This window comes from Neoarius graeffei, chromosome 26, assembly GCF_027579695.1.
Source record: "Neoarius graeffei isolate fNeoGra1 chromosome 26, fNeoGra1.pri, whole genome shotgun sequence".
In the NCBI taxonomy this organism is placed as follows: domain Eukaryota; kingdom Metazoa; phylum Chordata; class Actinopteri; order Siluriformes; family Ariidae; genus Neoarius; species Neoarius graeffei.
The window spans coordinates 8,789,675-8,811,952 of NC_083594.1; the positions used below are offsets into that span (position 1 = coordinate 8,789,675).

The following is a 22,278-nucleotide window of genomic DNA, read 5'->3' on the forward strand; positions in this document are numbered from 1 at the left end:
AAGTGGAAAACTGTTCTGTGGTCAGACGAATCAAAATTTGAAGTTCTTTATGGAAATCAGGGACGCCGTGTCATTCGGACTAAAGAGGAGAAGGACGACCCAAGTTGTTATCAGCACTCAGTTCAGAAGCCTGCATCTCTGATGGTATGGGGTTGCATTAGTGCGTGTGGCATGGGCAGCTTACACATCTGGAAAGACACTATCAATGCTGAAAGGTATATCCAGGTTCTAGAGCAACATATGCTCCCATCCAGACGACGTCTCTTTCAGGGAAGACCTTGCATTTTCCAACATGACAATGCCAAACCACATCCTGCATCAATTACAGCATCATGGCTGCGTAGAAGAAGGGTCCGGGTACTGAACTGGCCAGCCTGCAGTCCAGATCTTTCACCCATAGAAAACATTTGGCGCATCATAAAACGGAAGATACGACAAAAAAGACCTAAGACAGTTGAGCAACTAGAATCCTACATTAGACAAGAATGGGTTAACATTCCTATCCCTAAACTTGAGCAACTTGTCTCCTCAGTCCCCAGACGTTTACAGACTGTTGTAAAGAGAAAAGGGGATGTCTCACAGTGGTAAACATGGCCTTGTCCCAACTTTTTTGAGATGTGTTGTTGTCATGAAATTTAAAATCACCTAATTTTTCTCTTTAAATGATACATTTTCTCAGTTTAAACATTTGATATGTCATCTATGTTCTATTCTGAATAAAATATGGAATTTTGAAACTTCCACATCATTGCATTCCGTTTTTATTTACAATTTGTACTTTGTCCCAACTTTTTTGGAATCGGGATTGTATTCCTTCTGCCGTTCACTGCAACCCAGGGCACACTCATGAATTAAATCTGTTGCAGGTGTGACCCCTTTGCCACTTACCTCCCTCGGCTGCTCTCTCCGTCCACCGGCCCTCGATCCCGCCTCCGCATCCACAGCAATAAAACATTCAAACATGGCCAATGTTTTCACCTTGATGAGTCTGCATTTTGCCTGAGTATATTACAGGTACCCTGTATGAGCGGTATGTCAACAGAATTAACCAAAGCTGGTGGAGTTCTTGCTCAGTGAGTCTGGTGCCTAGTGTCAGGACACGGGTCAGCATCTGGCAGGTGGCACACTGACATCCTGACAGCCCAGCTATTGCTCCAGGGTCGGGGCCTTTAAGCGACATGGCTTGAATCCTAAATTTAGGTTCGCTCTGGTGTGATGTGATTTTTTTTTTCTTTTTTTTTTTTCCCAAGGATCATTAAGACTGGATTTAAAGCATTTTATTTTTAATTCACACCTAATAAAAGCGTACTTTATTATTACTTTTGACCTACCTTCTAACCTTCCATAATCTATAATCTTCCACTTTGAGTGCTGTATTAACACTAATACAACAATGTATTGCTCTGCACATTTCAAGAAGCTGCACACTCTTAGAAAATTGGTGTCGAGTACTCTTAAAATCCCTCTTGAGGTAACCGTAAAGATTTCATATCAAAGTTTTTTCATTGCAGAAAACGTTTCATGCAAACCTCTTTATGATGCTAGAACCTGTCGCTAGTGTTGGATCAGATTAAAGCGGGCTCTGAGGGTACTCAGCCACCTTTTTCACTAATGTAGAGGCAGCATAAGTGGTTCGTGTGTGTGTGATGAATGCCACATGGTATTCCTTCCAACATCTGTCCTGTTCTTCTGCATTACTGTCACATACACCACTGACCCACCTGCCAGACATCAGCCAGTGCCCTGCTCTCCGTTCTGCCCTGTTGCCTTGGGGCCCACATCCACACTTTGGCACGCACACACCTCGCCTCTCAGTCATTTAGCGAGAGGAAGTTGAAGTTATGGCTGTATCAAGCCTGCATTTCATATGAAACCTGATTTCTCGCTTTTCATCGTTTTTCACCTTTCTGAAAATCCTTCTGCTGAGTTCGGAGAAAATTCACAAGCAGGAAGGAAAGAGCTCGAGCTACAATCCTTGTAGAGTTCTTGACTTTTATGAGTGCAGTCACTGGGTTTAGGTGATCTTTTTTTTTTTTTTTTTTTATCCTGACTGTGTCTTTAGGCTTCGCTCTCTATTTCTGATTCTGCTGTTTCTGAAGTCTGGGAGCGAATATAAAGCAGGCTGAGGTGTTGATATGACGGGAGCTCAGGCGGACTGCACACTGCACTCAATTACCTTCTAATGATGACTGAACGGGAATTGCCTCACGTCTCGCTGCCTGATAAAACTCCTTAGTAGGGCTGATGGTTACTAAATGTTAACAAGTGCTAAACATCAGTGGTGCATTGAGTACCTAATAAAGTAAGCGCATTGAGAGATGGATCTGTGTTTTTGTGCTTTTATTACTGTACCATGTGAAAACTAGGCATTTTTAACCACAAGGTTGAAGCGGTGCTGTGTCATCTGGACACGAATGAAAACGTTTTTCAAAATTTAGTATGGACTGTTATCCATCCATTATCCATAACCACTTATCCTGTGCAGGGTTGTGGGCAAGCTGGAGCCTATCCCAGCTGACTACGGGCGAAAGGCGGGGTACACCCTGGACAAGTCGCCAGGTCATCACAGGGCTGACACATAGACACAGACAACCATTCACACTCACATTCACACCTACGCTCAATTTAGAGTCACCAGTTAACCTAACCTGCATGTCTTTGGACTGTGGGGAAACCGGAGCACCCGGAGGAAACCCACGCGGACACGGGGAAAACATGCAAACCCCGCACAGAAAGGTCCCTGTCGGCCACTGGGCTCAAACCCAGAACCTTCTTGCTGCGAGGCGACAGCGCTAACCACTACACCACCATGCCGCCTGTGTACTGTTATCTGAACCTTAAACAACAACAACAAAGATATTCTGGATTTGTTTTTTTTGTTGTAGAAGATGGCAGAGGACAAGAAAATGGCTGCAAGAGACAATTGCCTGAACAAACTAACAACATCTGGATATGTCCACCAGCTTTTCATACCAGATGCTCGATTATGGATTTTGAGTTCTACTTGCTGCATTATGCTACCAAGCTGTATTCCGTATGCAGGAAATACAAACCAAAGTGAAACCGGACCAACGGAAGTTACTGTAAATCTGACATGAAATCATGTACCCAAAATTGTCCGTAGGGCGGCACGGTGGTGTAGTGGTTAGCGCTGTCGCCTCACAGCAAGAAGGTCCGGGTTCTTGCCCCGTGGCCGGCGAGGGCCTTTCTGTGCGGAGTTTGCATGTTCTCCCCGTGTCCGCGTGGGTTTCCTCCGGGTGCTCCGGTTTCCCCCACAGTCCAAAGACATGCAGGTTAGGTTAACTGGTGACTCTAAATTGACCGTAGGTGTGAATGTGAGTGTGAATGGTTGTCTGTGTCTATGTGTCAGCCCTGTGATGACCTGGCGACTTGTCCAGGGTGTACCCCGCCTTTCGCCCGTAGTCAGCTGGGATAGGCTCCAGCTTGCCTGCGACCCTGTAGAAGGATAAAGCGGCTAGAGATAATGAGATGAGATGAGAAAATGGTCCGTTTTCCAGGCAGTGCCTACAGATGATCCAGAACCTTGTGAATCCATCAGGAGACAATCTCGACTGTAAATTATTGGCGAACTTCCCAGATTTGTTGAGCAACAGACCACAAAATGCTGCTCGTAAGGTCAAGAAACACATGATGAACTATTAGTGCTGCCAAGCAAATGTTGTACAAAAACTGCACTCGCATGATCGACGCATTTTCACCTTAAATCAGAATGTCATTCGCTGATTTGTTTTATGGCAGAAGGAAGATCTATACTTGTCTCGGTCGTGGATGATGTTAAAAGTGGTAAATGTATCCAGTAGGGGCGCTATCGAGGTGATTATTCGTTGCTCAGCCAGCGAAAATGGTGCAAAACATCGCACGCTTTTCAACGCCGTTTCTACGCATTCTGTAAACAGCGCGTCTGGTACAAAAATCCCGTGGTGTGACACATATCAAGACACGCAAATAATTATCTGCTTTGACACTGTAACTAGCTTGTCGTGCCTTCGCTGTGTTCCATTGGTTGTGCTTTGAAAAGGTTTTCCAAAGTTAAACTGGGTCAAAGTTAAATTTGAGTGAATTCTGAGTACAGCGCCAAGGCATCAAATCCAAGCAGTGTATTCAAAGCATTTAGCACTTTGTCCGTAAGGGAAAGACAGTATTCAAGGGTGCACAGAGGTTTGAAGAAAATATCTAATGTTAAGAAAGAGAAATAAGAAGAACACACAGAGGATTACCTCTGGTAAGATCATACATGTCCTTCGTCTCTCATTTCTCTCATCTTTGTGCGCCAGTGACTTATTCACGAGTCTGAACACTTGGTGATTTATTTTGGGACTTGGACCATTTTAAAAGTAAAATTTAATGTAAAACCACCCAAAAAAATGTTGAAACTATTTTGTTGATTGAAAAGAAACAATTTGAGTCCGACTATATTAATAAGCTTAATAGCATATCAGTGAGCTTAATAATTTAAAGCAAATATCTTGGAAAAAAACAAACTGAGCTAAAAGTCAGTCTTTATGTCTGTCTTTTATAAAAAACAAAAAAAGCTGCATGTTGAATTTGTTCTTAATGATATAACCACAGGGCGGCACGGTGGTGTAGTGGTTAGCGCTGTCGCCTCACAGCAAGAAGGTCCGGGTTCGAGCCCTGTGGCCGGCGAGGGCCTTTCTGTGTGGAGTTTGCATGTTCTCCCCGTGTCCGCGTGGGTTTCCTCCGGGTGCTCCGGTTTCCCCCACAGTCCAAAGACATGCAGGTTAGGTTAACTGGTGACTCTAAATTGAGCGTAGGTGTGAATGTGAGTGTGAATGGTTGTCTGTGTCTATGTGTCAGCCCTGTGATAACCTGGCGACTTGTCCAGGGTGTACCCCGCCTTTCGCCCGTAGTCAGCTGGGATAGGCTCCAGCTTGCCTGCGACCCTGTAGAACAGGATAAAGCGGCTAGAGATAATGAGATGAGATGAGATGAGACACGCCGCCTAGTGGCCAGTGTTAGTAATTACCAGTCGTACACCGCCTAGTGGCCAGCGTTAGTAATTACCAGTCGTACACACCGCCTAGTGGCCAGTGTTAGTAATTACCAGTCGTGCACCCCGCCTAGTGGCCAGTGTTAGTAATTACCAGTCATACACACCACCTAGTGGCCAGTGTTAGTAATTACCAGTCAGACATACCGCCTAGTGGCCAGTGTTAGTAATTACCAGTCAGACACACCGCCTAGTGGCCAGTGTTAGTAATTACCAGTCAGACACACCGCCTAGTGGCCAGTGTTAGTAATTACCAGTCGTACACACCACCTAGTGGCCAGTGTTAGTAATTACCAGTCAGACATACCGCCTAGTGGCCAGTGTTAGTAATTACCAGTCAGACACACCGCCTAGTGGCCAGTGTTAGTAATTACCAGTCAGACACACCGCCTAGTGGCCAGTGTTAGTAATTACCAGTCGTACACACCGCCTAGTGGCCAGTGTTAGTAATTACCAGTCGTACACACCGCCTAGTGGCCAGTGTTAGTAATTACCAGTCGTACACACCGCCTAGTGGCCAGTGTTAGTAATTACCAGTCAGACACACCGCCTAGTGGCCAGTGTTAGTAATTACCAGTCGTACACACCGCCTAGTGGCCAGTGTTAGTAATTACCAGTCGTACACACCGCCTAGTGGCCAGTGTTAGCCGGTAAAGAAATAAAACAAGAGGCTGGCTATGAGGGCGGCACGGTGGTGTAGTGGTTAGCGCTGTCGCCTCACAGCAAGAAGGTCCAGGTTCGAGCCCCGTGACCGGCGAGGGCCTTTCTGTGCGGAGTTTGCATGTTCTCCCTGTGTCCGCGTGGGTTTCCTCCGGGTGCTCCGGTTTCCCCCACAGTCCAAAGACATGCAGGTTAGGTTAACTGGTGACTCTAAATTGACCGTAGGTGTGAATGTGAGTGTGAATGGTTGTCTGTGTCTATGGGTCAGCCCTGTGATGACCTGGCGACTTGTCCAGGGTGTACCCCGCCTTTCGCCCGTAGTCAGCTGGGATAGGCTCCAGCTTGCCTGCGACCCTGTAGAACAGGATAAAGCGGCTAGAGATAATGAGATGAGATGAGATGAGATTTTGTCAACCGTGTTACGGACAAATGTTATGTCATCTTAAACATATATAAAAATACTACACATTTGAAAACACATTTGTTTGAAAGTGCTTAAGTCCATTAACAAGATGTTTTTAATTAATCTGTACAACTGTTATGGAAAATATGAATTTTGAGCTTCATAAATAGGATTTTATGGTTCACTGTGATGCAGAATGACACTTTTTTCAACATAAATCCTTGTTACGTCAAATTTAGAGTTGTTCTCCCTCCTTATACAAGACTTCCCTATCCAGAGATAATCCCCAATCTTTTATTTTACAGTTCATCAAACACATAAGAGATTTATAGCACAAAAAACACTTGCAACACAGTTGACAGGCAATGTAACACAACTGACGGGAGTAACACAGTTGACAGGGCAGAAGAACAAGAGGACACTTTTTAGGATAAAAAGAGCTTTTTATTGTTTTAAATTAGTGCTGTCAAGCGATTAAAATATTTAATCGCGATTAATGTCGCGACAGTCATAGTTAACTAGCGATTAATCGCAATTTAATCGCACATTTTTGTCACATAAAAAGCCATTGTAATTCTCTTATCAGCATAAAAAAGTGAATGGGCTTGCCTTGTACCAATGTTTTTTTTTTTATTGCAAAGCATAACACGTCTTGACACAGCCACTGCAAAGTGAAACCTAAGCCGAGCACCGGCGCGGGGCTAGCAAAAGAACCATGAGTGAAATGATCTACTGTTTGAGTTAGTCTACAACTAAAGAGAGATAGGTTAGACAGTGACGGTAGGCTTGACATGCTTGATTATAATATAAAGTACACTATTATATTAAGTTTAAGTTGTTCGTTGATAAATATTGCATTGAATCTGATCTTTACTGTTTCAGCTCACTTAACACATTTTGTACTTTTACACTTTCTGCCTGTTGATGCGTCGCGCTGTCCAATCAGAGGCGGCCAAATTTGCATATTACAGGAAGGATTTCTGGGATAGCATTGAGTTTACAGTTCAGAGGGATCTGGCTTCTTTAGACGCTGTCTTCTTAAAACTGAATACATATTTAAAAAGAGCCAAATGAGCCAGTCTTTTGAACGGCTCTTTTCAAAGAACAGATCACAAAGATGCGGATCCCATCATCTCATCTCATCTCATTATCTCAAGCCGCTTTATCCTTCTACAGGGTCGCAGGCAAGCTGGAGCCTATCCCAGCTGACTACGGGCGAAAGGCGGGGTACACCCTGGACAAGTCGCCAGGTCATCACAGGGCTGACACATAGACACAGACAACCATTCACACTCACATTCACACCTACGGTCAATTTAGAGTCACCAGTTAACCTAACCTGCATGTCTTTGGACTGTGGGGGAAACCGGAGCACCCGGAGGAAACCCACGCGGACACGGGGAGAACATGCAAACTCCGCACAGAAACGCCCTCGCCGGCCCCGGGGCTCGAACCCAGGACCTTCTTGCTGTGAGGCGACAGCGCTAACCACTACACCACTGTGCCGCCCCCGGATCCCATCAAAGAGCCATAAATCCCATCTCTACTAGCACGCCCTGCCCACGCTGGTTCTTTGGGGGAGGAGGGCAGAGGACTCTGGCTGTGCGGGGCGTGGCATTACAGTCTAGCTGCTGGTTTTCTAAGCAAAGTCTCTGTTCCAAGTTCCTGGCAGTTTCAAAAGCTTATGAAAAACCTACATCATGTCACAGAGCGTTAATCTCGCGATAAAAAAATTATCGCCGTTAAAATTGAGTCAAGTTAACGCGTTAATAACGCGACATTTTTGACAGCACTATTTTAAATTTAACTACAAATAAGCTGATGAATTCAGGTGAACTGTTAAAACAACATTTAGACACAATTTCAGAGAAACGTAGCTTATTTAACAAATTGAACATATTAAATCATTCTGTTTGTTTGTCTGTCAATATGAAGATTAAGTGACAAAAACATACTCCTCCTCAACTGTGTCATAGCTGATGGGTAACACAGTTGATGGTAACACAGTTGACATTTCGGCCATTTTTAGAGTGTTGTGCTAACTGCAGACCTCAGAGCTTTCACTACAAGACCTTAATCAATTCATATTTTATTATCTTTAGCTGTATACTTTGTAAATACAATTTCTAAATCAGGTTTCTATGAATATGTTGACAACACAGTTGACAGACAATTAACCCTCTCTCGGAGTATACAACAGTATTGATGAAAATATTGAAGAGGTGAACTCAAAACTTACCACACGGTCTTCAAATTTCCCACCAAAGAGGATATGACATCACATGATGTTGGTCACATGACTTAGGACCAAACCATTTGCCGATTTATATGGGGGGGGGGGGGTTTCAGTGGGTAACACAGTTGACATAAGTTTCTCGGACGCACACAAAATTCTTCATTTAATTTATAATATAAAGCATTTTAGGCTTTTAAACACTTTTGTCATATTATAATAATTACTATGAATAAATATTTGTAAAAATTTTAAACAAAAACCTTTTTTTAAAATGTAAATATGAAGACCAAACCTGACATTTGGAAAATCGGACAGCATAAAAACACCAAATTCCAGTATTATATATGCATTTTTGCAGAGTAAAATGATGTAATTTGTTGACTTTTTGTATTATATAAAAGAGAAATGTGTGCTAATGTACACGGGCGCAGATAGAGGGGGGGACGGGTGGGATTCGTCCCACCCAGATTTAAATTCACTTCGTTCGGTCCCCCCCACTTATAGGGAGGAAAAAAACGTCTATGCTGTCTTTCTTTGCATAAGGCAAACCTCACAGAAAAATCAAAAGACTAATTACCATTCGGTTTATTGAGGTGCACAGCAGTACATACATAGTTGCAACTAGACCCCGAAGCCGTTTGTTTTCAGGATAATGGCTGGCTGATGAAATTATTGGCTGGCTAGCTGACTCAGCCAAAACCTTAATGGCTGCTGCAGCCACCAAAATGTTTATGGCTACAAATGGCTGATACTGGACGTCACTGTGTGGCATATATCCGGGCGAACGGATCAAACAAATGGGGGGAATAAATAGCAAATTACCACAGGTCCCCTGGTCTCTTACTTCATTGTAAATATAAATCTAGCAAGATTGTAGTTCAATGCTAATAATAAGCTAATCTGGATTGTTCGAGGAAGGCATCTAGCTATCTACTCTCACTAGCAATGACCAGTGAAGGACTGGCAGCTATCTTACTATGATGAAAGTAGAGTGGTGGAGTACTTTTTTTTTTATCAATCTCGAAGTATGTGAAACAAACAAACAAACAAACAAAAAAACCTTTACACTTTCCCTCAGCAGCGGCAAAGAATGCAGCCATCTCGTCGATATCAGAGTCGATTGATGCTCTGGGTGGGTTCCCGGGTTCCCCAGTGTATCGTGGTAACGGTGTGAGGGGCGGGAAGCCAGACAGGTAGTCACAACGGCAAGCTTGTGGTGGCTCTCTGTGCTGTGATATCAGTTCTAAATCTCTACAGTGTATGCCTATACGTCTCTATTGTGTTACTACTAGTGTGTACAGTTGATCATGTTTGTGTCACTTTTCTTGTAGCTCATGATGTGGATAAACCCATTATTTGATGTACACAATTCTTAGTGGCTCAGCCAAATTTTATTAGATAGCGGCTCAAATTGGCTTACAAAATTATTGGCTGGCGGCGGCTCAAATTCTAAATGGCGGTTTTAGCGGCGCCTGGCGGCGGCTTCGGGGTCTAGTTGCAACAACTCACATAAAACAAAACAAAGACTGATATTCAGTTGGTTGAGCTGCGCAGACTGCACAGGTTGCAAGCTCGAGCTTGGTTGCTACGGTAACCCACAACAAGCTTGACAGGCATATCGGGGTTGGGGTTGGTTTGCTGGCAGCTTTGTCCCCCCCAGTTTTTTGTCTCCCCCAGTTCAAAAAACGTATCTGCGCCCCTGCTAATGTACAAAAGATCATTGGCTGAAGTTAATAGTTAGTGAAATTGACAAATACAGCACATGGACTTGAGATGTACCCCTAATTATAGAATGACTCACCTGTGTGAGGGGCGGCACGGTGGTGTAGTGGTTAGCGCTGTTGCCTCACAGCAAGAAGGTCCTGGGTTCGATCCCCGTGACCGGCGAGGGCCTTTGTGTGTGGATTTTGCATGTTCTCCCCGTGTCTGTGTGGGTTTCCTCCGGGTGCTCCGGTTTCCCCTACAGTCCAAAGACATGCAGGTTAGGTTAACTGGTGACTCTAAATTGAGCGTAGGTGTGAATGTGAGTGTGAGTGGTTGTCTGTGTCTATGTGTCAGCCCTGTGATGACCTGGCGACTTGTCCAGGGTGTACCCCGCCTTTCGCCCGTAGTCACCTGGGATAGGCTCCAGCTTGCCTGTGACCCTGTAGAACAGGATAAAGCGGCTACAGATAATGAGATGAGATACCTGTGTGATTGAGTATCATCACTCACAGTCATTAGACTCTGTTTTTCCATTTCCACATGGGTATATCCCATTTGGACGAGTTTAATTTGTCACTGGTGCATTGCGTTGGCACTTTTTACTTCATCTTCTTTATTTTTTAAAATCCCTTCTCTACTTCAACTTTATAAATAATCATCCGTGGAACCATTAAGGTCTAACAAGTGCAAATTCAGCAATTTGTGTAAAAGCGTTCGAGGTGATGAAGGTAAGAGTTCCAAGACTTTTTCAGACAAGTGCATTAATAAGAACCTTGCAGAAAGTTATGAATGATTAAGGTTAGAATCAGGGTAGAGCCATCGACAAGCATTTGCTTATTACTCCATTTGTATGAAATCCAGTGAAATCATTCCTGCTCATTAGGATTCCTGTGAACTTGGCAAATCTTCAGCTTGGTGAAAGAGCCGGGTCTCCTTGGGCAGTAATGCACCTTCAGCCTTCATGTTAATGTCAGAATTTTCTCTGGGAAAAAAAAAAGCTGGAAATTACATTAGGGTCTTTTATTGGATTTTGAATAGAGCTCAATTATTTAAAAAAAACTGCTTGCAGTGACATTGTGTAGGAGGTGTTGTGTGAAACGCTATGATAAATTAAGAATTTAACCAAGCATCAAGGTGGCTCTGGTGTATTTAAGAAGAGAGAATTAATCACAATAATAATTTATCAAAACCCACTTTATGACAAAGGGAAATTTATCACTCAAATGAAACAAATTCTTTGTTCGAGAGTTGGTGTATTTATTGCATGACCAAAGCACACTGGATTTAAGCAATGCAATAACAATAGCCCTGAAATTGCAAACAGGAAAGAACGCACCTTTAAAAAAAAAAAAGCAAAATTGATAAAGTTAATTTAAGTTGTGAATGCAAGCACGAGTTCAAACAGTGATGATAAAGAAAGGGAGCTAAGAAGAGCTGCACAATAAAGGCAAATATGAGGATACTGTGGTTATAATGGGCATTATAAATGAAAAAAAAAATCAGTCTGAAAAAATATTTAATAAAGAATTAATTATCAAACCAAACTCAGAACAGGTGTACATAATCGGGAGCATGTGATCAGGTTCAAGGGCTGCAGGGGAACAGAGTCCAAAAGGCAAGACCCGCAGATCAGCGCTGTGCACCAGAAGTGTGGTTTAGACCTGACTGATCTCCCCTTCTAACGAGCGACACATTCACCCTGGATCGGAGGGGGCCAGGGCCATTGGGAATTCCAAGGCAAAAGGTCACTGGTTCGATTCCCTGAACCAGGAGGAATGGCTGAATTGTCCTTGAGCAAAGCACCTAACCCCCATCTGCTCCCCATGCTGCTCTGGCTTTGTTGTACTGTACATCGCGCTTTATAAGAGCGTCTGCTAAATGACTGTAGTGTAATGTGATGTAATGGCAGAAGCGCTGACCATGGTAAGGCCGAAGGGAGAGATGATATCACCCAAGGGGCAGATTGAGCAGGCGACAACATCCCCACCGGAACCCAGGGACAGGGTAGGGCAAATCTCCAGCTCCGTTGTTGCTGATGAGGGTGCCCTCCACTGCTCTGGTCTGGACACAGTGCTACAGTACTGGGGACTGTCCCATTGGGTCCCCAGCATAAGCTTGGTGCTGGAGACTTGCCCGCTTGTCTCTGGCATGGGTATGATGTTGGATGCTGCCCCATTGGCTTCTTAAATGGGCATGATTTTGGAGGTCACCTCTTCGGCCGCTAGTGTAGGCATGGGCATGATGTTGGAGGCCACCCAACTGGCATCTATTGTGGGCATGGGGATGACTTTGGAGGCCGCCCCATCAGCCTTTAGCATGGACACCTCTGGAAGGCCACTATCCATGCTTGGCCACATCAGCTGGGCTAACACACCAGTCATAGCCACCATTGGCCAAAAAATTCCTTGGAGGTGTTGCACCTAGAACTGGGCTAGGAGAGCCTTGAGTCACTCAGTCTGTGCCTGGTTTGCCCAGAGCAGACGCTGCCAAAAGTCTGCTGTATCCAGTGGGTTAGGTTGAGTAATCTGTCATTTATGGCCAGCAGATGTGAGGTCAGACTACTTTTACTGTATTTACCAAAACAAAATTAGTGAGGATAACACAATGCTGCTGGCCTGCACTGACCTGACAGCTAATAATTTGCAATTTTATGTTACATATTTATTTATTTATTTATTTATTTTATATTCATAAGAAGAATTAAACAATTGCTGTTGTATTATGTGCTGTTCTTGGGAAATTTGTTGATTATTTTCCGATAACAGCACAACCCAGTGTGTATTATTATTTTTTCCTTTTAAAAATTATTTTCATTTAATTATAGATTGGACACTTAACATTACACACTTTATTAAAGTGAGTAAAGGTGCCAATCACTGTGTATTTAGCAAATATGCTTTTAAAGAACCTGAGAAATTGTGGGTTTTTTTTCATGTAATGACAAGCCAATGTACTTAAAAAAAAAAAGCTGTCATCTCATGGATTCTGCCATTAAAATCACAAATTCTTTCGGACTGATTCATAAAATATTTAACAGTCATTCGATGTTATTCTGTATATTCTACGAGGCGCGTAATACCGAGCCATGTACGACGCGATTGAATGGAATAACTGTTTTATTCTATCCACATTCACTAGATTTTGAGAAACAGAGTGTTTATATTTTTATTTTTTGCAAATTCGATAAATAAAAACTTTATACAAAATGTCCGACAAAATTGTTTCCGCTTAGAATGTAAACAAACCGGTGAAATGACAGGAGCAATTTGTGAAAAATGCGATAATGATAATAATAATGCTTGAAAAATAAAAATGTTCTTACCATCAAATACTTTTATTTCATATTTTCATCTCATCTCATCTCATTATCTGTAGCCGCTTTATCCTGTTCTACAGGGTCGCAGGCAAGCTGGAGCCTATCCCAGCTGACTACGGGCGAAAGGCGGGGTACACCCTGGACAAGTCGCCAGGTCATCACAGGGCTGACACATAGGCCAAGTTTACATTAGACCGTATCTGTCTCGTTTTCTTCGCGGATGCACTGTCTGTTTACATTAAAACGCCTGGAAACGCCGGGAAACGGGAATCCGCCAGGGTCCGCGTATTCAATCCAGATCGTGTCTGGTCCGGTGCTGTGTAAACATTGAGAATACGCGGATATGCTGTGCTGAGCTCTAGCTGGCGTCGTCATTGGACAACGTCACTGTGGCATCCACCTTCCTGATTCGCTGGCGTTGGTCATGTGACGCGACTGCTGAAAAATGGCGCGGACTTCCGCCTTGTATCACCTTCCATTAAAGAGTATAAAAGTATGAAAATACTGCAAATACTGATGCAAATACTGCCCATTGTGTAGTTATGATTGTCTTTAGGCTTGCCATCCTTCCACTTGCAAGTGGTAAGTGACGCGCATGCCCGACATGCACTGAGATCACACACACAGCGGCTCAGTCCCGAATCACTGTTTGTGCACTTCACTCGCGCACTCTGTGAGCTGCGCAGGGCCGGAGTGCGCACCCTCCAGAGGGCACTCGCTGTTCAGGGCGGAGTGATTTGGAGCGCAGGATGCCTGCGGAGCCGAGCGTATCCGTGTATTGGCGTTGCTGTGTGCACGTGAATCGTTTTAAAAACGTTAATCTGATGATCCGCTGATATGGTCTAATGTAAACCCCACCATAGACACAGACAACCATTCACACTCACATTCACACCTACGGTCAATTTAGAGTCACCAGTTAACCTAACCTGCATGTCTTTGGACTGTGGGGGAAACCGGAGCACCCGGAGGAATATTCCATATTTTATTTTATTTTTTTGTATTTTTTGGGGTTTTGTTTTCGAATCAAGTTTTATTTCATTCTTGGTTGGTTCAGCAACATGCTCTGCCATTTTGTTTTTCTCTCCTCATGGTATATGAGCTGATAGCCTAGTCGTAGAGTAGCCAATCAGAGCGCACGATTGCTCATATCCACTGAATATGGATAGGACAATTATATTTATTATTATGAATGTTATATGAAGATCATAGGCAAGTAGGCTTTCTCAAAAGTGTCATTCAGAGCAACTTTCTTGATGCAGTGACGAATAAGTCCAATATATACACTACCGTTCAAAAGTTTGGGGTCACTTTGAAATGTCCTTATTTTTGAAAGAAAAGCACTGTTCTTTTCAATGAAGATCACTTTAAACTAATCAGAAATCCACTCTATACATTGCTAATGTGGTAAATGACTATTCTAGCTGCAAATGTCTGGTTTTTGGTGCAATATCTCCATAGGTGTATAGAGGCCCATTTCCAGCAACTCTCACTCCAGTGTTCTAATGGTACAATGTGTTTGCTCATTGCCTCAGAAGGCTAATGGATGATTAGAAAACCCTTGTACAATCATGTTAGCACAGCTGAAAACAGTTGAGCTCTTTAGAGAAGCTATAAAACTGACCTTCCTTTGAGCAGATTGAGTTTCTGGAGCATCACATTTGTGGGGTCGATTAAATGCTCAAAGTGGCCAGAAAAATGTCTTGACTATATTTTCTATTCGTTTTACAACTTATGGTGGGAAATAAAAGTGTGACTTTTCATGGAAAACACAAAATTGTCTGGGCGATCCCAAACTTTTGAACGGTAGTGTATCATCAATTCAGAGCAAATAAATAACTTGCTGGAGCTTTGTCCAGTTTATTTCTCTGCTCAAACATGATATTTAATTAAATTTTTATTTCTCAGCTCGTGTATTTAAATGCAAATGTAATTACATGCCGTCATCTCTGGCATCAAAAACAGGATAAATATGAATAAATCCATTTGTGTGTGGGCTTTTTTTTTTGGCTTTAACATTTTTTTTTCCCTGATCTGCCTGCATGTGTTTGTTGCAGGTCTGGCCATCCAGTCAGCTTCATGGTGGTGTTCAACACCCCGAGTCCTCTCAGCAAGATCTCCTGGGTCAACCGTCTTCATCTGGCGAAGATAGCACAGAGTGAGTGTTCGCCTCCTTTTCGAGTCCTTTCTCCAGTTAGATGACTTGTCATTCAGAGACATAAAGCGTGTTCAATTGCTAAGATGTTTTGAAAAGCCGGCAGACTGACAGGCTCTAAGTGAAACGTCTGATGCCACTCCAGAGTGGTTTTCTTTTTCCAACTCACTCGTGAGTTTGCCAGAAGAAAGACAATTTCGATGACATTCTTCTGTGTGACCTTTTTTTTCATGCTGTGAATAGCCACCGTGGTTTGAATGTCAAAATATTAAATACTAAGTCTGAGAGCATTTCTCTGTGTCGAGATAAAACTTGAATTCCTGCTGGAATGTTCTGGTTATCTGATCTCCACATTTACATGGCTATGGCGTGCTAATTTTTTTTTTTTTTACATCCTTATTGTCCTATAAATGTATTTTAATATCTGTTTTAACCCAAGAAATTAAGAACTGTAGCTTATTCAGGGTAGGGCTATATAAGCCCTTCCTGACAGCTGATTTACAGGAGCTTATTTCAGTTCCAATGTCAAGTTGGCATAAGGTTGCGTTATAACGGAGTTTGTCACTTAGGATCCGAGACAGCATCATAACCGTCATTGAGGTGTCATGATATTGTCATAAGCATTCTTAAAAAACTATAAGCAGAAACAAGGAACATACTTTACAGAAGAGCGAAAGGAAATACAACATACTGTCATGACATAACGATGACATAAGTATTCATAACAGTCATATAAAGACACACACTTATGGTGAGGCAAATACATGACGTCATGTGAGAAGCAGGGCTTTGAACCGGAATTTTTTTCCTATTGGTTCGTTCCGAACAGAAACGGAATTTTAACGTTTCCGGTTTGGGGTTCCACCATTAAATAGACGTTCCCGAACCGGTTAGAACAAAAAAATTTCGTTCCCGGAACGGTTAATTACGTTCCCTGTCAGCTGTTTAACAAATGGCTATAAAATTATGTCTCTGTCTCATCCAGCTTAAGCCAAATGTAGGCTAATTCTATTACAACCTTCATTAAATAAGACAAGAAATAATTCAGAACAATTATTATTTCAAATGTTGGCGATTTGGATTCTCAGTATGTCTTCCCATCTACACAAACAGAAAAAGTGCCAAAAATGAAAGAGAATTCGTTTAGTGTGTTACCAAAGGCTAGTCAGGCCCTATAGAGGGCTACCGCATGACGTCACCGCGCCGCGAGATTTTGTTAGGCGCCATATTGGAAGACCAAGTACACATCTATGCAAGTAAATACATACATAAAACAAACTACACCTGAAATGTAGCCAGGGCCGGTTCTGCCCTAATCTGGACCCGGGTGCAACATCGCGCAAACCCCCCCCCCCCAAAAAAAAAGCACCAGTCTAAATCAGGACAACCATCACATAACTATAACTATAAACATTTTATATTAACTATTTTAACTAAATGGGCTATAATAAATAAGCCTGCAGGCAGCCACGGCGGGCTGCCTCAGAAAACTAACCATTTGTCCTACCTTAAAACTCGTTTTGCATTTTCTGTCTCCTTTTTTGTATTTTCGACCCTCTGTTTATTTTCTTTCCTTTTCTGAAAACCCGATTTGCGTCCAGACATTTTGTTCTGCTACCAACGAACTAACTCGTCAGGTCTCGTCTCTCGAGCCCGCGATGATTCCCGTGGGAAGGGCAACAACTGATACATTTTTACAAACAGCCAATAGGGAGGTTGCATCGTTCAGGCTCTTCTTTGCTCAGACACTCAGTAATGGAGACGTGATAGTAGTCCACCCTCCCGCTCTCTCCATTCAGTCAGCGAACGTCACACAGGAAGTGAACCCCAGCGGGTCATAGAAACTTGCGCAGGAGAAGAATGACTATTTGTAGGCTACAGAAACTTTGAGGAACTAAATAAAAACCGGTATTAACCGGTTACCATTATTTTTAATAAGCGTTTCTGTTCCGGAACATAAAAAATAATAAAGTTTCTGGTTTCGTTTCTGTTCCATGTGAAATAGAAAAAGTTCCCGGTTTTCGTTTTCGTTCCTTGAACCGGTTCAAAGCTCTGGTGAGAAGTCATAAGTATTCATTAAACTCTCGAGCAGAAATTAGAAACGATGCATAATTCTGTTATTACAATGTAATGATAACTGTTATAACCTTCATTGTGTTGTGCAGCAGATTTTCACATGTTGAGGTCAGGAAGCACTACCAAGCATCCTTTGAACAATTTGACAAGCAATGTCACATCGCTGTTATGTCACTCTGATACAGCAGGACTTCACTGACTTTGTGTTGTAACATGTCATAACATGGAAAGTGCCATAATGCATCAGATTATACACTATTTTAGTCATGTGTTATGTCAACTCGCTATAAAAACATAAAATGAGCAGCTTGTATGATAGCTGGGAAGCCATGGCCTAATGGTTAGAGAAGCAGCTTTGGGACCAAAAAGTCAGTGGTTCGATTCCCTGGACCAGCAGGACTGGCTGAAGTACCCTTGTGCAAGGTACCTAACCCCCAACTGCTCCGGCAAGGGTGGTGTCTGTCCTTGAGACCTTGTGTCTGATTAGCCAAAGAAAAACTGATGATGCAATTATCAGTTCAGGTGGTAGCCTGGAGAAAACTAAACTGGCATGTTTATAGATGATTATGTCGTTTTAGATCAAGTGTTATGAAAGGTTTATGTTGGTGTTATGCGGCACTATACACACTGAAATTATTATATTGAAATATTTGTGTTGTGTTTAGAGATCCTGATGCTAATTTGTTGGTTGGTGCTGTATTTTCATTATTCCTATGAGAAGTAGGTTGTTCGGGCCTGAGCACCGGGGGCGCACAGCCTTCGGTGTCCACCAGAGGGCGGTACACTGAGGTGCAAGGCCCTATTATTTTCCGAAGGTGGTTCTTCTTCAAGACTTGGCCATTTTTGAGGTGGTTCCCATGGGTGAAAACTCATGAAATTTGGTACACACATCAGTCCTGGCCACTGCTTCTCAGGGATAGAGGCTTGGACCCGGGTATGTCCAAGGGACTCCATAACACTCCCACATGTCATTAAGACTTTTGTCCCGTATATAGTTTCACCCAACCTAAATTTGGTAAGTGTGTGGGGTGCCCCAAGACAAACAAAATTGTAATATCCATTGTATTAGCCACACTCAACAGGAAGTGACTTATTTTTGGTTTTGCGCATTTTGACGTGTTACAGTTTGACGTTCTCCGAGGCAGTTTGATGGATTCATGCCAGATTTGGTATACCGGAGGTGCTCAGGCCCTTCATCGCCGCTTGCAGCTATATTTCTAAATTGTCATGGCATCACAACGTGACATTGTTATTGCTAGCTCAGTTACAATCACGTTTAATATGAGAAACATCTCATAGCTTGCAACACTAACACACTAGTGCCAAGCACCATGGGGAAGCCATGGCCTAATAGTTAGGGAAGCAGCTTTGGGACCAAAAGGTCGCCGGTTTGATTCCATGGACCAGCAGAAATGGCTGAAGTGCCCTTGAGCAAGGCACATAACCCCCAACTGCTCCCCGGGATGCTCTGGGTATGTTGTACATCGCTCTGGACAAGAGAGTCTGCTAAATGTCTATAATGTCTGTACATTGTCTCTTTCGTCGTCTTCTTTTTTGGATTCATTAAACGAGACACTATGACTGCGAGCTGGCCTAGTGGTTAGCGTGTCCGCCTCTCGACCAGGAGATTGCGAGTTCTACTCAGGGTTGTGCCTTACCAAAGACCATCATAAAAATGGTACCTACTTGCAAGGCATGCTGCAATACAGATGCAAGTATGGAGTCAAACTCTTGCAGTTACCAGAGGACCAGCTCCCCACTGTAACCCTAGCTATGCAATAGGCAAGGGGCCAAGGGCTAATTAAACGGAGATCAGCATTGCACCCATGCACCTCAGAGTTGGGTAGTACTGGGACAGGACACTGCCTGGGAAGCCCAGATCCTGGCATGGGAGGGACTTTAACTAGACACTATACTAGCTCTGTTTTTTTTTTTTTATGATTGATAATCCCTCTCCCAGCCCTGACGTAAGCGATTCTTGGTTCTTGACTAGCAAAGAGTTGGTTTCACTCCGGAATTGGTTTTCCTGACCGAGAATCAGTTATTTGGCTGTCAAAATGCAAAGGACTGGTTGGAGATTAGGACCAGCTCTGAACTGGCCCTAGAACTGCCTTGGTGGAAAAGGGCTATATGTGTCACTACCCCATCCAAAAAAAAAAAAAAAAAGACCAAGCACTTTTTTTTTCCTCACTCACCATTTTCTAGCAGTGTTCAATGTTATATTAATGAAAAATCCAACAATGTCCAAATGTTGGACTCAAAATTGCTCATCTAGTTTTTCCGAGTTATGCCAGAGACTTGGCTCTGCTAGATAGCAGCCAACGAGATGACAAGCACTATCATATCACTGGAGGTGTTTGCATGAAAGATGAATCTTTGGAAGCTGATCTATTTGAGCAGTGTCCAGATGACAAGGTGAAGTAGCTGGACAGGCTAAAAGACTAAAGTGCCGCTGCACTCTCTGCACTCTTGTTAAGTAGAGGCTACAGTGGTGCTTAAAAGTTTGTGAACCCTTTAGAATTTTCTATATTTCTGCAAAAATATAACCCAAAACATCATCAGATTTTCACACAAGTCCTAAAAGTAGATAAAGAGAACCCAGTTAAACAAATGAGACAAAAATATAATACTTGGTCATTTATTTATTGAGGAAAATGATCCAATATTACATGTCTGTGAGTGGCAAAAGTATGTGAACCTTTGCTTTCAGTATCTGGTGTGACCCCCTTGTGCAGCAATAACTGCAACTAAATGTTTCTGGTATCTGTTGATCAGTCCTGCACACCGGCTTGGAGGACTTTTAGCCCATTCCTCCGTACAGAACAGCTTCAACTCTGGGATGTTGGTGGGTTTCCTCACATGAACTGCTCGCTTCAGGTCCTTCCACAACATTTCGATTGGATTAAGGTCAGGACTTTGACTTGGCCATTCCAAAACATTAACTTTATTCTTCTTTAACCATTCTTTGGTAGAACGACTTGTGTGCTTAGGGTCGTTGTCTTGCTGCATGACCCACCTTCTCTTGAAATTCAGTTCGTGGACAGATGTCCTAACATTTTCCTTTAGAATTCCCTGGTATAATTCAGAATTCATTGCTCCATCAATGATGGCAAGCTGTCCTGGCCCAGATGCAGCAAAACAGGCCCAAAACACGATACTACCACCACCATGTTTCACAGATGGGATAAGGTTGTTATGCTGGAATGCAGTGTTTTCCTTTCTCCAGACTTAACGCTTCTCATTTAAACCAAATTGTTCTATTTTGGGCTCAGCCGTCCACAAAACATTTTTCCAATAGCCTTCTGGCTTGTCCAGGTGATCTTTAGCAAACTTCAGACAAGCAGCAAGTATTTTGGAGAGCAGTGGCTTTCTCCTTGCAACCCTGTCATGCACACCATTGTTGTTCAGTGTTCTCCTGATGGTGGACTCATGAACATTAACATTAGCCAATGTGAGAGAGGCCTTCAGTTGCTTAGAAGTTACCTTGGGGTCCTTTGTGACCTCGCCGACTATTACACACCTTGCTCTTGGAGTGATCTTTGTTGGTCGACCACTCCTGGGGAGGGTAACAATGGTCTTGAATTTCCTCCATTTGTACACAATCTGTCTGACTGTGGATTGGTGGAGTCCAAACTCTTTAGAGATGGTTTTGTAACCTTTTCCAGCCTGATGAACATCAACAACGCTTTTTCTGAGGTCCTCAGAAATCTCCTTTGTCCATGCCATGATACACTTCCACAAACATGTGTTGTGAAGATCAGACTTTGATAGATCCCTGTTCTTTAAATAAAACAGGGTGCCCACTCACACCTGATTTGTCATCCAATTGATTGAAAACACCTGACTCTAATTTCACCTTCAAATTAACTGCTAATCCTAGAGGTTCACATACTTTTGTCACTCACAGATATGTAATATTGGATCATTTTCGTCAATAAATAAATTACCAAGTATAATATTTTTGTCTAATTTGTTTAACTGGGTTCTCTTTATCTACTTTTAGGACTTGTGTGAAAATCTGATGATGTTTTGGGTCATATTTATGCAGAAATATAGAAAATTCTAAAGGGTTCACAAACTTTTAAGCACCACTGTAAATCCTCCTGGTGTGTAGAAAGAAAGAAATGAGACCGTTAATGATGATGTAGCTCACTCCGGCCCCATCCAGTCCAGAAGGAACGATCTAAAGTGGGCCACCTTGCGCAATAAATGTTGTAAGCTATATACACTATATACAAGCTATATATAGAAGCGATATCCACCCTAGGAATACTGACCTATTTGCCAGAAAGAATCCAAAATGGCGAGGAATTGACAGAGAAGAAGCGATTTTTGTTGAACTGCAAAACATTAAGGCTTAATTAGTCCGTAACTTGATTAATAATTGTAATGAAGCAAATCTGGGTCGAAGTTATATGCATCCTAGATCCCCCTACCTTCATGAGAACGAATCAAAATGGGTGAAGAATTGAGGGAGAAGAAGCGATTTGTGTGGAAACTGCTCGTTAGGGATTGATTAATTACTCCATATCTTCATTATTAATTGCAATTATGCAAATTTGGGTAGAAGCCATATGCACCCCAGGCAGACCGACCTTCCTGCCAAAAAGAATAAAAATTGGTGAAGAATTGAGAGAGAAGAAGCGATTTTCATGAAATGTGGACGATACCAGACGGACGACGGACAACACATGATGGC

At 42.8% G+C, this 22,278-nt stretch overlaps 1 protein-coding gene across 1 annotated transcript in view; it reads left to right on the top strand.

Moving 5' to 3' along the window:
- The window catches only part of arhgef10la (Rho guanine nucleotide exchange factor (GEF) 10-like a), a 419,992-nt gene that overhangs the window by 191,917 nt on the left and 205,797 nt on the right, over nucleotides 1–22,278 (top strand). The window contains exon 19 of the mRNA XM_060910368.1: nucleotides 15,406–15,506. Coding sequence (XP_060766351.1) covers nucleotides 15,406–15,506 — 101 coding nt within the window. The remainder of the gene's footprint in view (nucleotides 1–15,405; nucleotides 15,507–22,278) is intronic.